Genomic DNA, 14,670 nt, shown 5'->3' on the forward strand with positions numbered 1-14,670 from the left:
CAGCGTGCTATAGACACCACCCCACAGCCGTCCCCATATCCCTCACTGCCCTGTGTTCCGAAAGGCCCAGCGCGTACGCCAGACACTCGCGTTCGCGGTCCTTGCGACCCTGCATCCCGTATGCTTTGGCGAGGAAGTACCATGCCTCCGCGATATCCCAACCGGGTCCTCGAGTCAGTTCGGAAAGCATGCCTGCTGCCAGGTCGACGTCGTCGGCAGCGGGCGGCTTCGAAGATAAGGACGAGGATCGTTCGGCAGACGTAAGGTACAATCGGCAGAGGTGAACGATGGCGGAAACGTCGTCAGGCGAGATGAAGAGCGCCTTTCCGAACGCTTCTTTCGCGCGCCGCTCGCTTCCCAGGGCGATATAATACAATCCCAGCTACAATATCCGTCAGCTATGTTTTTTCTGAGTAAGTCTTCCTCACCTGAACCCACACCGCCGGGTTGTTCTCGTCCTGAACTTCTGCCTCCTGTATCGCTCCCCTTGCCTGCTCGATTTTGCTGAGCCTCCGGAATGTCGCTGCCGACATGAGCCATAGGTCCGAGAGCAGGCGGCGATTCCTGGCCCCGCGGTCGTTGGGCTTGGTCGCTGTTTGCAAAGGTGGTATCGGGGATGGGTTGTGCGGTAGGGGTAAGTCAGTGTGCGATGGATCTTGCTGCAGGATCGACGGCGCGAAGTAGCGTCGCGAGTGTATGGAGGATGCCTGGAAGCGATGGCCATTTTGCTCCGTGAAGTCTGGTAAAACCCAGTCAGCTTGCTGTTCTAAGCAGGGCTCTGGCTGCTTGCTTACTTGGGGCAGAGAGTGTCCTCCTCAGCCTCACACTTCCGTTCCTGACCACTCCGCTGCCGATCTTCCGAGATATCGTCGTGATCCTCTCCTGGCCTTTGTTCACCCTCTGCTTTAACATCCTCTGCACCTTCTTGCCCCTTGAGCCCACGCCTCCACCTCCGTCCACAGTTTTGTCAGAAACGGACTCGGTGACGCTACTCAGCGACGACTGTTCTCGGAGGTTGAACGGGAACACGTCGGTATGGGAGTCAGGGGAGGCGGGGCTGACCGTGATGGGTATCGGAACCGGCTGTGCGGCCGGTGAAAGGGACAGAGGCGTGGTGTGGTTGATCTGATCCATGTCAACCGATCGGCGAGGGCCCAGCGCGGGCGAGTTGGAATAGCTCTGCTGCGACCCGCCATGGCCGTCGCGGGATTCGCCCCCGGGAGCCCTCCTGCCGCCGGCCTCGCTTCCCGCGTTCGAGCTGGTGCCTCCCGTGTTGTGCTCCGCCACCCATGCAAAAACCTCCACGGATTTGGGCTCGGCGCCTTCAGGCCCTTCGACGTGTTCGGATAGCGCAAGCTGTGTCATGCGGAGCTGCAGTGCGTACTCGAAGCATTGTTGGCGTGATGGCCGGGGTCTATCTGGCCGTGGTGGAAGGAGAGAGGATGCAGGAGGTACAGAAAAGCTCTTATAATCGAGCAAGAGGGACAAACGATGTCCCGGTGCGGGTGGTAATGACTCTGGACCGGGGACGGTTGTGGCGGTCGGAGTGGGTGCCGTCGGCGTCACTTCGCCATTCGACGAGCCATTCGGATACAGGACGCCAGCGCCGGAGAAGTCGTGCGCGACGATGGTGCTCGTGTCCCCGTTGGTGACGATCTCTTCACCGTTTGCGTCGTCCGTATCTGGCTCGCCGATGCCGCTACCCACCTCCAGTACGCCTTTCGCGCCTCTCCAGTCGCCAGTTGCCGTCAGCAGCAATCCGAGCAAGTGCCAGTGTCGGATCTCTCCGGGGTCCTCTTCCACTGCAACGCGTGCGTGCTCGATAGCTCGGGCGAAGTCGAGTGATGGCGCGGGCCGCGACAGCGCGAGCGCGAGGTGATGATGAGCCGTCGCTGTAGGGTGGGTCAAGACCGACGACTCCAGGAGGGCCCGTGAGCGAGCGAGACGGTCCCCTCGAACACCGGGATCGTTTTCTAATGCACGTGAATGTTAGTTGCAGGCCGAACTTGACGATCAAATATGACGGAAAGACCCACCTTTATTAGCGGAGACGGCTTCGCAAACGCCTTCAGCCAGATCCACACTTGCCCGCAGCTCTTTCCACAGCTCTGATTCGTCCTCTTTCGCGTTCAACGTTTCCCTCGCCTTCGCGATGTACCGCGCCGCCTCTCGCACCTCCTGACGCCCGTCGCCACCCACGCCCGCTCCCCCACCGACAAGCCGCCCCCTCCCCTTCTCTTCCGCCAGCCGACACAGCATCCGTGCCCCAGCGACGAGCGTCCGCACCCAGTCCTCGTCGTTGTCGCCGTCCAGGTCCATCTCCACCTTCGGGGATTTATCGTGCGGGTCGCGCGCCTCCACGCCTTGAACGCCGATTTCGTGCACGCCATGCGCGATGTCCTCGTTCTTCTGCTGCTCCTCCGCCGCGATCGTCTCGCGCGCCTTGGAGACGACCTGAGCGTAGAGCCCGAGAAAGCGCCGCGCAAGGTCCACGTCGCCCGCGGCGTACAGCAGGCGCGACATGTGCCGGTATATGCGGTGCGAGTTGAAGGTGAGGCGGGTCGCCCACCATAGGATCTGGAAGTATCGACCAGCGTCAGCTCCTGCGACGAGATCGCCGGCTTCTTGTTACGCACGTCGATGACCCATCCAGCGTACTCTCCGACACCGCCGCTCGCTTCCCAGACGGCCACGGACAGATCGACGAGCTCCTCTACTTTTGTGTTCTTCTCCCCCGCCTTCGGGAACGTGGTGGACACGTCCAGCACGGCCCTGTACTCCTGTATCACGGAGCGTGCGCGGGGTAGCCACGCTGGGGTTTTCGGCGTCGGCACGCTATTGAAGGGTGCGTTGAGTGATGTCGAAGGGGCAGCGAGAATCAAGGCACGGATGTGTAGGGTATATATGGTGGATCTATGCAAAGGGCGGAACGTCGGCGGCCAGTGCGAGGCGCATTGCTGATACTGCTGCAGTAGAGTCCATAATCGGTCTTGCTCCGAAGTATCGTCCGCCGTTGGCTGGCTTAGAAGAAGAGAGACGAGGACGATGGCACGCCAGAGGAGACGTTCCGTCCACCGCCACAGCTCGCGGTATTTGATGAAAGAGGCAAAATCCAGTTTTCCTGGGCCGGAAGGCACTGAAGCGACTGATGGTGCAGGGTACGGACGGGGGAGATCGTTTACTGTGGAGGATATTATCGGTAGGGCTTTCATGTATGACTGGAGGGCCGTGGTGGATGGTGATGTTCCCTGAGTAAGCTTTTCGTTGGACATGCCTGAGGTAAGATGAGTCGGTGGCGGATACAGGTATGGCAGGTTGGCTCACCCTCCAAGCATATACTCCGGATAACCTCGACTTGAATCCAAGAGCGCCCATCGGCAATATAGGGTGATACTTGAGACGTCGGGTCTGGATGGGAGACCCAGCTGGTGGTCGTGCGCGAAGACGAAGGCGTCTCGCTACGCGTGGACGAAGGTTGGCCTGGAACGGCGAGTGTAGATGCCGTGATCGTGGATCGCTGGGTCCCGACGTTGGTAGCGGATGAAGACGACTGGGGCAGGTGCATGTCCCCGTTCGCAAGGGTCGAGGCTTCCGAAAGGTACTGAAGGCATTCAGAGGGTCTGGATAGAGCGTACGCATAGTAGGCTAACAAGACCTTCACGGACTGTGTGGCATGGCGGTATTGAACACAGGTAGTACAGGCAACACGAGCGCGGCCGACGTACATCGCTCTTTGTTCCGTTCAGGTTTTTGAGCACGTCATAACTGGTGCGAGCCTCCTCCCTCCTCTCCTCCGCAAGCACACATTCGTCGCCGAGATACAAGCCCTCAGCATCCCCATCTAACCCATCCTCGCTAAGATCGGTTCCCGCCGCAACCAACAGCGCCAAGGCCTGCGTCTGGCTGGCCACTTCGAAGACCTCTTCATAGCCGTCGTACCCCCGGCAATGCTTCTTGAACTTCCTGAGGAGCTCGGACCATGACAGCGCCTCGCCCCGAGGCGATTTTGCAGGAAAGGTCGCGCCCCACGATCCGGCTGTCAGGGCGGCGCGTAGCTGGGCCCAGTAGTATTTGTCTTTCTGCAGCGACATTATTGCGAGAACATAGAGTCAGCGTATGCGTTCAGAGACCAGGCATCGGTGAGAGCAGCCAAATGAGATGCCGTCGAGATGCGCCAGCAGCTGTGCTTTCCGCGAAGGATGTGACGCATATCTTCGCAGTATGTAGCCCTAACCCTAAGTTCTGATCGTCCTAACCCTAAACGCCACGCTCACTCGCGGTTGCTTCATGCCTCGGCTGGATGCATAATCCAAGCCTGCATCGCGATCACGTCTTGATTATCGTGCTGCCTTGATTTCTCGGGAAAGCACTCGGACAACATATCCTGCTTGAGACGCGAGGCGAAGTTGCTTTCCAGCGGCGAACTTGCACTCGGAGATCCCGACCTCCACGTCGACAGGCGGCATTTCATCTCCACCTGTTCCCCACCGCAGGCCCGCTGACTCACGATGTCGTCACCCTCGTCAACGCCGCGGCTGCTCACGCCGGACACCACGGGCTCGACGTCCTCCGACCCGTCGACCCTGGGCGTGACCACGCCGGACAAAGCCCTCAAGAAGTCGCGTCGGCAGACGGCGTTCTACCCGAACATGAAGTCCTCGTCCGGCACCAAGCAGCTCAAGCCCTTCAGCCGGTCCGCGGCCAAGCGCGAGTCTGTCATGGCCCTCGGGAGCATCGAGCACCTCCAGCACTACTTCACCAAGACCGGGCTGAGCGCACCGACCAAGTGAGCACCCTTCCGCCCCCCAGTGAGCCTCCAAGCGCGTATCTAACCACGGTCTTCGCTTTTTCTCAACTCGTGCCGCGATGCTCCAGTCCGCTCGAGAAGAAGAACCTGGGTCTCGTTCCCGCCCTCGGCGGCATCGTCTCGGGAATCAACACGGGCCTCGCGCTCCCCACATCGCATAGCGGCCTCGCGCTTCCACCGACGCCCGTCGTGCCCACGATCGTCCCCCCGCCTTTCGAGCATCACGTGCGAAGCGTCGAGACCGATCCTGAGACGCTCAAGCCAGGCGTGATCGACGACCTCGCCTCCATCGCGCACACCTGGGGCCTCTCGTCTACCGCTCCCACCACCTCCTCGTCCGCTCCCGGCAGCCCCGCGCACTTTGACGTGCTCGCCGCGCTCAAGCTCACCACGCAGGGCATCCGCGCCGTACGCAACTACGTCCTGGCGCTCCCGAGCGACACCGTCGTCGCCCTCCGCGACGAGTTCCGCAGCCGCGTCACCGCCTCCGCCCCCGCGCTCAAGCGGCAGACGTCGCGTGACACGGCGGAGCGCGACCCGCTCGCGCTCGTGCGCCGCGCCGCGCTCGACCTCCTCGCCGTCCTGCGCGAACTCGAGGAGAAGGCGCGCCTCCCGCTTTCGGACGACGCGTACGACGCCTCGTCAGACCACGAGCCCTCCAGCTCCTCCCAAGGCGGCCACTCGCGCGTCGCGTCTCCGGCCTCGCACTCCATCGAGATCGAACCGCCCGAATTCACCGGATCCGAGTACGACCCCGAGCTCTCGTTCTCGCTCGTGAAGGTCAAGGGACGCCACGAGCACGTGCCGGTTTGGGAGGAGGAGACGTACGAAATCAACTCGACGCTCTCGCCGGAGGAGCGCGAGAAGCGCGAGGGCTGGGAGGAACGCCTCGTGCTCGGCGGCGGATGGCTGTACAAGCAAGATGTCGCGCTGGAGCAACTCGGGCGGGAGAAGGATGCCGTGCGGAAGTACCTCGACGACGTGGACGACGTGCTCTTTGGAGGAAGCAGGGACGGTTCGAGAGGATGGGAACGTGAGCGGAAGAAGATCGAGAAGGAGAGGGAGGCGAGGAGGGCCAGTCGGCGAGCGAGCGCGGGCGATGGCGACGGATTCGGGTTTCCGAAGCAAAAGAGGCAAGCGAGCGTTGGAAGGAGGGTCGTCAGCACCGGGATGCTGGACGCGATGCGGGAAATGACCGTATCTGAGGAGCCGGAAGAGATCGACCAGGGGAGCGACGGCCTCCACTCCTTGGTGGAGGAAGAGGAAATAGTAGAAGACGAGGATCTGCCGGACTGGGCAAAGAGAAGCACGTTCGGCGACGATCCCATGAGTGAGTTATCTATCCCAATATGACGTACTTGGAATCTGCGTTGATGTCGTTCCAGGTCGTCTTCAGGCAGTCCTCCGCGCCCTAACGCCTGTACCGTTGCAAGCCGCTCTTCCACCAACGGACTCGGATCGTCTTACCATCCTCACCTCGCTTGCGTCCGGCCAGTTGTTATGTGAAGCTTACAACGTCGGCGTGCGGAGGTCACGGAAGCCCTGGGGATTCATCTCCAAGCACGGGATACACGATCTCCTCACGCTGGAGCAAGAAAAGGGCGGCGGCGAGGAAGAGAAAGAGAAGCGCAAGAAAGGATGGACATTCCGGCGGGTCGACAACCTACGGTTGTGGGCAGCGTACGTTCTCCCCACAGATCGATACATTTGAGATGTCTGGCTTATTCATCCTGATGTCTAGGGCCCTCAAGCTACGGTATATGCTCCCCATAGTCACTCCTCCCACCGCTTCGGGCACGGTACAGCCATCTTCGAATCTTCCTACGCCAGTTACGTCGCCATCGCCAGCTGCGACTCGTTTCCCAGCGCACGCCCAAGAGGCGCCGATACATTTCGATGCCTTGTTGGTGGCGAAGAAGGATACCGGTTGGGACGCGATGCTCGAGACCGCTGTGATGCGTTGGATGGCCGCTGTGGTGGACGAGAAACGCGGCGAGCGGTGACAGCTTTACCCCGTTCTACGACATACCTTATAGATTTAGTATTGTGTATACCAGACATGCACGTATTGTCAACCCTCCAACGGATAATCTCAGCAATGGATCTTTCTGCACACTCGAGGATGATGTCAGAGCAGTGAGATGGTATTGCAAAGGGCATAAAGCACAGATGTGGAGAAATACTATTAGACGCGGCTCGCTATACGAAAAGGCGGTCCGTGATGGGATATGCGATGATAATGGCATTTTTGGTAAATTGCAAAGGAGCGGACGATGGTCGAGATGTCCATCTAGTAGCTTATACCATAGAGCGAGCGATTTGACTGAGCTGGCTGGCCATCTGGGGGTAGTTCTCCACAAAGACCATCTGCGCCGCGGACGCCTGTCGATAGGAGTCAGTATCATCTTCCGCCAACACGAAAGAGTCACACTTACGTATTGGTACGTCAGCGCATTAACCAACTCAGGCTCGCTGCGCGCGAGCTCGGACTGCCGCCTGAACAGCTCGACAGCGTCGCCGATCTTGCCTTGCTGCAGGCTCAGCTGCGCTAGCGTCGCCACTGCGGCCTCGCACTCGGCGTCAATCTTCAGCGCCTCTTCGCAGCAGCGCTCCGCCGCACCGATGTCCTGCTTCCACTGGTATAGGGCGAGACCCTTGTTCACAAGCGGCAGCACGTTCATCGGTGGCGGCTTGGCCTTCTCGAGCTCAATTGCCTTGTCGAACTTCTCCACTGCGTCCTCGAATCGGCCCTGGTCGAGTAGCAGCTCGCCGTAGTAGTTCTGCGGCTCGGACCGCTGGGGAAAGGCACGCAGTGTCTTGCGAAACGTCGCCATCGACTTAGCGAGGTCGCCGGACTTGTACTGCGCGACGGCGAGTTGGATGTGGGAGAACACGAACTGGTCGTCGAGGCTGGTCGACTTCGTATAGTTCTCCGCAGCCTGCGCAAACTCGTTCATGATGAACAACACTGTGCACGATCGCTTAGTTAGTCATGGAAATGACCGAGCCCGCTAAAGCAGTGCACACCTTGTCCACGATGGTAGTAAATATCGGGGTCATTAGGGTTGTGCTTGATAGCCTCCTCGAAGCACTCGAACGCCTTGCGGGGATCACCCTGTTCCATGTAAACGCTAGCGATCTTCACCCAGCTCTGTGTGAACGCAGGCACGAGGTCGATCGAGGCCTGCAGGTCATCCTTAGCACCAAGGACGTCACCGACGAGGAACTTGAACGTTCCCCGGAGGTTGAGTGCTTCGGCTTTGCCAGCGTCCCATGAGATGCCTTGCTCGAGTGCCTCGTTCACGAGGGATAACGAGTGAGTGTAATCCGCTGCTCCGAGCGCCTCGAGGGCAAGGATGAGAGTGCTGTCGCCTGTCTGCGGGTTTTCGGGCAAGGTAGGTAAGGGTCCTGTGAAATCGAACTCTCAGTAATGTCCTGAAGAACTTCCGGGAATGAGCACATACGTGAACGGAAAGCCGCAAAGTAAGCCGACACAAAGGTGAACGACGGAAGACGCTTCTCCCGGTGCTATCCATGCATGTGTCAGGACGCACGCACGCAACCTGAAGGATGGTGAGCTTACTTGAAGAATTTCCTCCGCCTTCTTGGTCGCCAGCTTCTTCAGAACACGTTCTACCGACTGCGCCGCGCTCTCATTCTGGAACTTGTCCAGGATAGTGGCGGCGGTGAAGTCTACAACACCCATGAGATATGTGTTGAATGACGAGAATCCCCTTTCACGAACCTCGCAGAGACTGCTCGAAGTCACCAAGAGCTTCGTATGCCGTTGCCCGCCGGTTGAGCGCCTTGACATAAGACGAGTCGAGGCTGAGAGCGATGTTGCAATCGTCCACAACCAATTCATGTTTAGGCGGCGACATGTTGATGTAACCTGATCAAGTCAGCGTTCTGAGGATCCTCAACGAAACATCACGGACGCACATGCAGCACGATTGCTATAGAAGACGGGTTCCGGCTTGGGGGAGACTTCTATAGCACGGGTGTAGTAGTCAGCAGCTATGCTGAACTTGCGCTGCTGGTACGCCTGATTGCCCTTCGTCTTCAATGAAGCAGCGGCCTTGGAGCGTTCCTAAAGACACGATAAGATGCCACGCGAGAGCATCAATTGACAGTGGCGTACATCATCAGACATAGCAGCTATTTGCGACGACGAGAGTGCAGGCTCGTCTACCCGACCTCCCCGTGAGTTGGCATACGACCGTCACCGAGTCCGACATACTCACCATCCGACACGTCGGCAGCTTTGGGGGCCCGCTCCTCCAAGATGGGAGAATCCTGGTCCTTGGCCGCCTTGTGCTTCTTCGACTTGGACTTCTTCTTCCCCTTGCGTTCTCCCTTCTCCTCGTCAGCCCCCGGCGGAGGTCTCTGGGACGTGGACGCATAGTACGCGACGCCGCCTGCGGCAACGACGGCCGCGGCGGTGCCAATGAGCACGGCGCGCTTGTTCTCCGCAACGAAGTTGGAGACGCGCTCGACGAGGCCCGGGGAGGAGGAAGGGGCGGACATGACGGTGCAAGGCAAGCAGGTGGCGGAAGCCCTCGCGAACGTCACTCGATCCCAATTTTCGGCACGACTGCCCCCGTGGGAACTCACGACCTTGCCCGCTTGCGATACGATGGCTCAGCGGCTCCCGGGACAGATTCCTCCTGTGATCTTCGCCTTCGAGGACGAACATGTCGCTCCTGGTGCTAACAGCCGCTGATGTCTCCCGAGTAATACGAAACATCGGCCACGACGAACTGACTGCTATGATGGGCAAGGTCTTCGCCGATCTTTCCGCAAACCGCGGCATCGTTGCACCTCACCGAACATCGGTGCCCACTGCACGACACAATGCCCTGTTTATGCCATCTCGACTCGGAGATTGCACTGCAATGAAAGTGGTCTCTGTGCCTACTTCGTCAAACGATAGTCGGGGCTTACCCGCATCTACAATCGTCTTGGATGAAGATACCGGAGCCGTTCGAGCCATACTGAACGCTGCTAGTTTGACTGCGATAAGGACAGCAGCAGGTGAGCTATAATTACTCATGTTTCAGCATAATTCAGACAGATTCATACCACTCACAAGGATCCCTCTTGGCTACAAAATTGGTGTTTCGCGAATCGACCAAACCATTTCGGCTGGCTGCGTTCGGCGCTGGAAAGCAGATCGAGGCGCATGTTACGCTGCATCTGCAGGCATATCCTTCGATCTATGCGGTGGATATCTTCAGCAGAACGGTCAACTCCCGCGTCACCGATTTGATATCTCTGCTGCAGTCGCATCATCCTAGCGTCAGCTTCCAGGCTTTCAGCTCTTCTGACAAGGAGGCGATGAGGCGCGTTCGATGTTCAAACATCATATGTTGCGCTACCTCGAGCACGCAACCGCTCATCACCTGGGCCGACGTCTCCCCTTCGACCCACATCAACCTCGTCGGTGCGTATACACCCGCAATGGTCGAAGCGGACGAAAGCGTGGTGAAAAGGGCGGGGAAGATCATAGTCGACTCCCGAGACGCTTGCGGGATCGAGGCTGGCGACCTGTTGCAGGCAGGGCTTGTCGCTAGCGATGTTGTGGAGATAGGTGCTCTGGTATCATCCGGTGACAACATCCAGCATTCAGGGATCGGAGGTTCAGATGGCGTAACGATTTTCAAGTCCGTGGGCGTAGGTGTACAGGTCAGGCGTTCCAGACTAAAGGACTCCAACCCCCCTTTCTGAGGATGGTCTGCCTTTAGGACGTGGCAATATCGAAGTTGGTGGTTGAGCGCGCCGAAGAAATGGGCTTAGGCACCGGGATAGGCTCATATAACACATGACCCGGCATACTCTTCTTGGCTTCGGCGCGAGCAACATCCACGGCCGCGAGGCTACAGGTTTGTATCAATGACCACCATAGTGACCAAACACCAGCCCGTATGAATCACTACCGATTGCACTATACGATACGACGTTGACAGAGGTAAATGGCGGGAGGATCAAACAAGACATAACATATCGCACTCGATGTTCCAGCGACTGACCCAACTTAATAACGGACCACGTAGTAGTGCACTATGCCGTGATTCACACACAGGGAAATCCGAATCTTCGTCGGAAGGCATACTCTACTCAAGCCAGTGCTCTGCACCAAGCGCGGCTTCGTCAACGTTGTTCCTCTATCTTTCCGTCGTCCAACTGGTCTGGTAAAGGCGCGAAGGCGCAACCCGTCACCTCGAGGCCCGTCACAAGGATGGCGAAGGGCCATTGAGCGTCGACTGAAGGCTGGCGGGAAACACGGACGCGCTTCTTGGGCCGGTCTGAGCCACATTCATGGTCTTCACGGGGACGGAGTCCTGCGCGAACGAGTGGCACGTCATCTGGCGCGTCGCATCAGCTCGGACCCCATCCGCATCGGAAGCAATCAAAAGGACACTACCATCTGCACAAGAAGCACGAGATCTTGTTGTAGGAACCGGTGATTCTGTTAATACTTTGGCAGTCTTTGCCTGGACGCCGGATTTGGCACGAACGACAGGGTTCTTTGGCCTAAACCCTGGCCTGATCGCCTTCTTTGGCGAAGGCTCGCGTGTATCGACAGATCGAAGTATGAGTGCCGAATGAACCATGCATCTTGTTAGGTATGCTATATGCTATCCTACAACTTCGTTCATTGAGACGTATACGCCGGCAGAACGACAACCAATGTAATATCTGTACAGAACAACGGAAGAAAGTCAGGAAGTGATCATAAGGCTGTCATCCGCGCTCACATCAAGCGGCTCCGGATATTCCACTTCGCGGCCCTGAGTTTTTGTAGGCAACATGTGCTGTCATCTGATAGCCATATTAGCTTGGACAACTCCCGGGTTTATGACAGCCTGAGGAGGCGCACGTTGAAGTAGTTCTACGGAAAGGCTACCATTCCTGTGGTCTCCCGCTCCTCGTGCAACTGGAGCGATTTTGCTGATGGCTGCGGTATGCAGTTCAACGCGTCGAGATCCGAGCAAACTGCGGCACGAACTGGTGTGGGCTCGAGAGTATTGAGTTGCCGGAACCCCTTCGAGCGAGTAAGTGACGCTAATTCAAAGCGTGCCATTCGACACAGACATGAAGACGAATGTGATGGGATGCGGACAACGTGGGGAGGTTATGCGCTGACCGCCTCGCACTTTCGGCATTGTGGCTTGATTGTGACGATGCTGTAGGCGGCGAAGCGCGGCGAGCTCTCCAGGTTAGGGCAGGCATTTACGCGTTTATTCCACCTGACCGAGTTTACTGACAAAGGCACCTACATCCTCTCAATCACGGACCCATCACGATATTAGATAACCCAGAGATGTAGAAGAAAGACTGAGTCCACACATGCGAGGAGATGCAAGGGTCGGTTGACTTCAGGGGGGGCACGAGCTCCGTCGGCTTCTGCCGCCGTCGAGAGGCGGGAAGGAGCGCACACCTTCCTTTTGAGGAAAATGGATTACTGCTCGAGGGCCCCCGCATTGGTGGCATCTTCCATAAAAATCATTTCGTAGCCCTCCTGCAGAACTCGAAAAGCTATTGAAGCTTCATAGGTGATCGTGGTCGAGGCGTTATGTGACGCAGTGCTCGCTCATGCTCCGGGAAACACAGCGCGATCACCAGCAGATTCTCTGAATACCATCCCTTCAGACGCCGACCAGCCTTTCACCGACGGAGATGGACATGTCGCGTCGAGTTTCAACGTTTCAACTCCCATCCAATACCGCGTGCGCAGCAAACCGGGCGTAGACGCGGTGCTAACACAAGGCCACCCCGATTATGGCCGTTCTTTGTGTGCACGAGGCGCTCTTGAACAATACTTATCCACAAGGCCACGGATTCTCGAACTTCAGACAGGCTCTAACTCCTACCACCACCACCACCACCACCACCACCCACTTCCATCTAACCTTCATAAACGCAGCCATGTTGTCCCGTGCTACCCTTGCATTTGCGTCCATACCATCGAAGGCATTTGCCGCCACTAGATCTATTCTCGGGCAGCCACCGAAGGACACCGAACTGTATGCAGCCCAACGGTCTCATTAATCGAGGAAACTACTAACGATAGGTATTCAGAGTCGATCCCGCTATCGGTATACATGATACCGTAGCCCGGGGACATGGTTTGCCTCGGTTGACCACACATGGCAGCGACCGACCCCCAACCACACCTCATATGTTGCGTTCGATGAGCATCTCGCAGCGGCGGAGGCGCCTCTCCTTCCAGAAATACCATGCCCAGGGCATCAGAATCCGACACGAGTGGTTCAGATCTCGAGTTCTGCTCTCTCGACTGCCAATCCCCACGCCACTCTCCCTCCTTGAAGCGATCCCCGAGACCGACGAGTCTGATCCTGAAAGTGTTCAGGCCACCCCCGTTTCCTATCGCAAGCTGCGGCATCACACGCCACACCCTCTACGTACGCCCAGGCAATTTGTCGATTGCCCGGATCTCGGGAGGCTTCCTTACTCGGGGAAGGGCGTAAGGTCGCAAGCAGCATGGACTCCGACGAGAGCGCCTCTCTGCTCGACTTGGAGATCAATTATCGCGGAGGTCGTCAACGCCTGCAACCCATGCATTCAGATGCTCCGACATGGGCCTTGGATTTTTACTGCAGTGCCGCAGCCCAATGCCTTGCCCGACCCGCGGACGAGGCCCTGTCAGCACCTCTCTTCTCGTAAACGCGCTCGTGCCCCGTCCCCCGAACGGCAAAACGACCTTGCGCATGGCGGCCCTCTCAAACGGCAGAGAAGCTCCCACAACCTGGACCCACGGTGTGGACAGCCTCTCGCAGAATTCCCTCGTAAAAAAAGGAACATGCATACGACGATTGGCACGCTGGATTTACATGATCTGCGTACACCAACGGCAGAGAAGCGCCAGCGGAAGCACACCGCAGCGAAGGCCCCGTTTTCACCTTTAATTCCACTCACCTCCACGCCTCGTCGCTCTATGCGGCTCTTGGCTACTTCTGATGAAGCTCCGCAGCGACCCTTGAAGCGGGCTTGTCGCAGCACAGAGAACTTGACCCTGCCGGTGGCAAAGAAAGCGAAACGATACTCTTGTTGATCCGATTTGCCATGTACATTTCTTCGATTTTGATGTCTATTATAGATATCGTTCACTTGTATCCGCAGTATTTATTTCTGTATCACATCTGCGTAGCTATGACCCTACCGTTCGACTGCTGAGCTCAAAGCTTCGTGGGCGTGAGTGTAGTACCCAAACATAATGATTCCATCGGCCATTGCCCAGTGCTCATCGCTCGGATGCAACCACGCGGCATCGAGGCATGGCGCTGACAACGGTTTCAAGTGTTTGCATAGGCATAGGCGCCGAATCCGGCCGGCGAATAGTTAGGTAACTGACGACGTTCACGATACTCATATTTTCCTAGCGATGGGTGTCGCGACTTTAGTCTACCTCCTCCCACCAGGGCCCTCCGATGCCGGATATTTTCTTGGCAAACATCTCCATTCTACCCCCTGGAAGGAAGTACGTGCCCGATTCTTCGCAAGCGGGTCCTAAGAAGCATCGATCATCTAGTATGATGATCTCGTCCGTGCATTCGAATGGGATATTAAGATGTACCCGCAGATACTTCAACGTCATCAACGTCGATGAACCATGGAAAGTCGACGAAAAGCGTGCTTAGGGTTGGCGCAACTTGAAGAAGAGGAGGGAGAGCTTTGGCTGCCTTACGCTCCCCTTTCGATGAGGGTTCGTCTCCGTGAAAGCTCTCGGGCACGTCGTCAAATCTTCATCCAACTCGGAGACATTCCCCTCGTCACTTGCGTCACTGTGCTCCCCTCCATCGGACCCCGTCACGGCGCTGTCGGCCTGAGAAGGCTTCAAA

General features: G+C 57.7%; 5 protein-coding genes across 5 annotated transcripts; 3 read left to right on the forward strand and 2 right to left on the reverse strand.

Annotated features, from left to right (window-relative positions):
• Positions 1 to 7: 7 nt before the first annotated feature.
• Positions 8 to 4,144, reverse strand: PUNSTDRAFT_146447 (uncharacterized protein; the record flags this gene model as incomplete). The annotated part of the gene is made up of 7 exons (XM_007388209.1): positions 3,726 to 4,144; positions 3,325 to 3,664; positions 2,637 to 3,274; positions 2,037 to 2,577; positions 795 to 1,973; positions 429 to 739; positions 8 to 382 (listed from the first exon to the last, which is right to left on the reverse strand). The coding sequence occupies exons 1-7, from the start codon at positions 4,089 to 4,091 to the stop codon at positions 8 to 10; spliced, it is 3,750 nt and encodes a 1,249-aa protein (XP_007388271.1). The 5' UTR covers positions 4,092 to 4,144.
• Positions 4,145 to 4,298: 154 nt separating this feature from the next.
• On the forward strand, positions 4,299 to 6,920 carry PUNSTDRAFT_128318 (uncharacterized protein). Its single transcript, XM_007388210.1, has 4 exons — positions 4,299 to 4,786; positions 4,876 to 6,137; positions 6,193 to 6,487; positions 6,549 to 6,920. Exons 1-4 carry the CDS (start codon positions 4,509 to 4,511, stop codon positions 6,808 to 6,810), a joined length of 2,097 nt encoding a protein of 698 aa, XP_007388272.1. The 5' UTR covers positions 4,299 to 4,508; the 3' UTR covers positions 6,811 to 6,920.
• Positions 6,921 to 7,105: 185 nt separating this feature from the next.
• Positions 7,106 to 9,334, reverse strand: PUNSTDRAFT_47458 (ADP/ATP carrier receptor; the record flags this gene model as incomplete). The annotated part of the gene is made up of 9 exons (XM_007388211.1): positions 7,106 to 7,189; positions 7,243 to 7,775; positions 7,835 to 8,215; positions 8,272 to 8,335; positions 8,391 to 8,500; positions 8,553 to 8,699; positions 8,750 to 8,897; positions 8,949 to 8,965; positions 9,052 to 9,334. 9 exons carry the CDS (start codon positions 9,332 to 9,334, stop codon positions 7,106 to 7,108), a joined length of 1,767 nt encoding a protein of 588 aa, XP_007388273.1.
• A 156-nt stretch (positions 9,335 to 9,490) lies between these two features.
• PUNSTDRAFT_122822 (NAD(P)-binding protein) lies at positions 9,491 to 10,940 on the forward strand. Its single transcript, XM_007388212.1, has 3 exons — positions 9,491 to 9,841; positions 9,900 to 10,492; positions 10,552 to 10,940. The coding sequence occupies exons 1-3, from the start codon at positions 9,502 to 9,504 to the stop codon at positions 10,630 to 10,632; spliced, it is 1,014 nt and encodes a 337-aa protein (XP_007388274.1). The 5' UTR covers positions 9,491 to 9,501; the 3' UTR covers positions 10,633 to 10,940.
• A 2,199-nt stretch (positions 10,941 to 13,139) lies between these two features.
• On the forward strand, positions 13,140 to 13,642 carry PUNSTDRAFT_122823 (uncharacterized protein; the record flags this gene model as incomplete). Its single annotated transcript, XM_007388213.1, has 1 exon — positions 13,140 to 13,642. A coding segment is annotated over exon 1 (243 nt), but the record flags the coding sequence as incomplete, so codon positions are not given.
• Between the last annotated feature and the right edge of the window lie 1,028 nt (positions 13,643 to 14,670).

The sequence above is a fragment of the Punctularia strigosozonata genome (assembly GCF_000264995.1).
Source record: "Punctularia strigosozonata HHB-11173 SS5 unplaced genomic scaffold PUNSTscaffold_17, whole genome shotgun sequence".
NCBI lineage: Eukaryota > Fungi > Basidiomycota > Agaricomycetes > Corticiales > Punctulariaceae > Punctularia > Punctularia strigosozonata.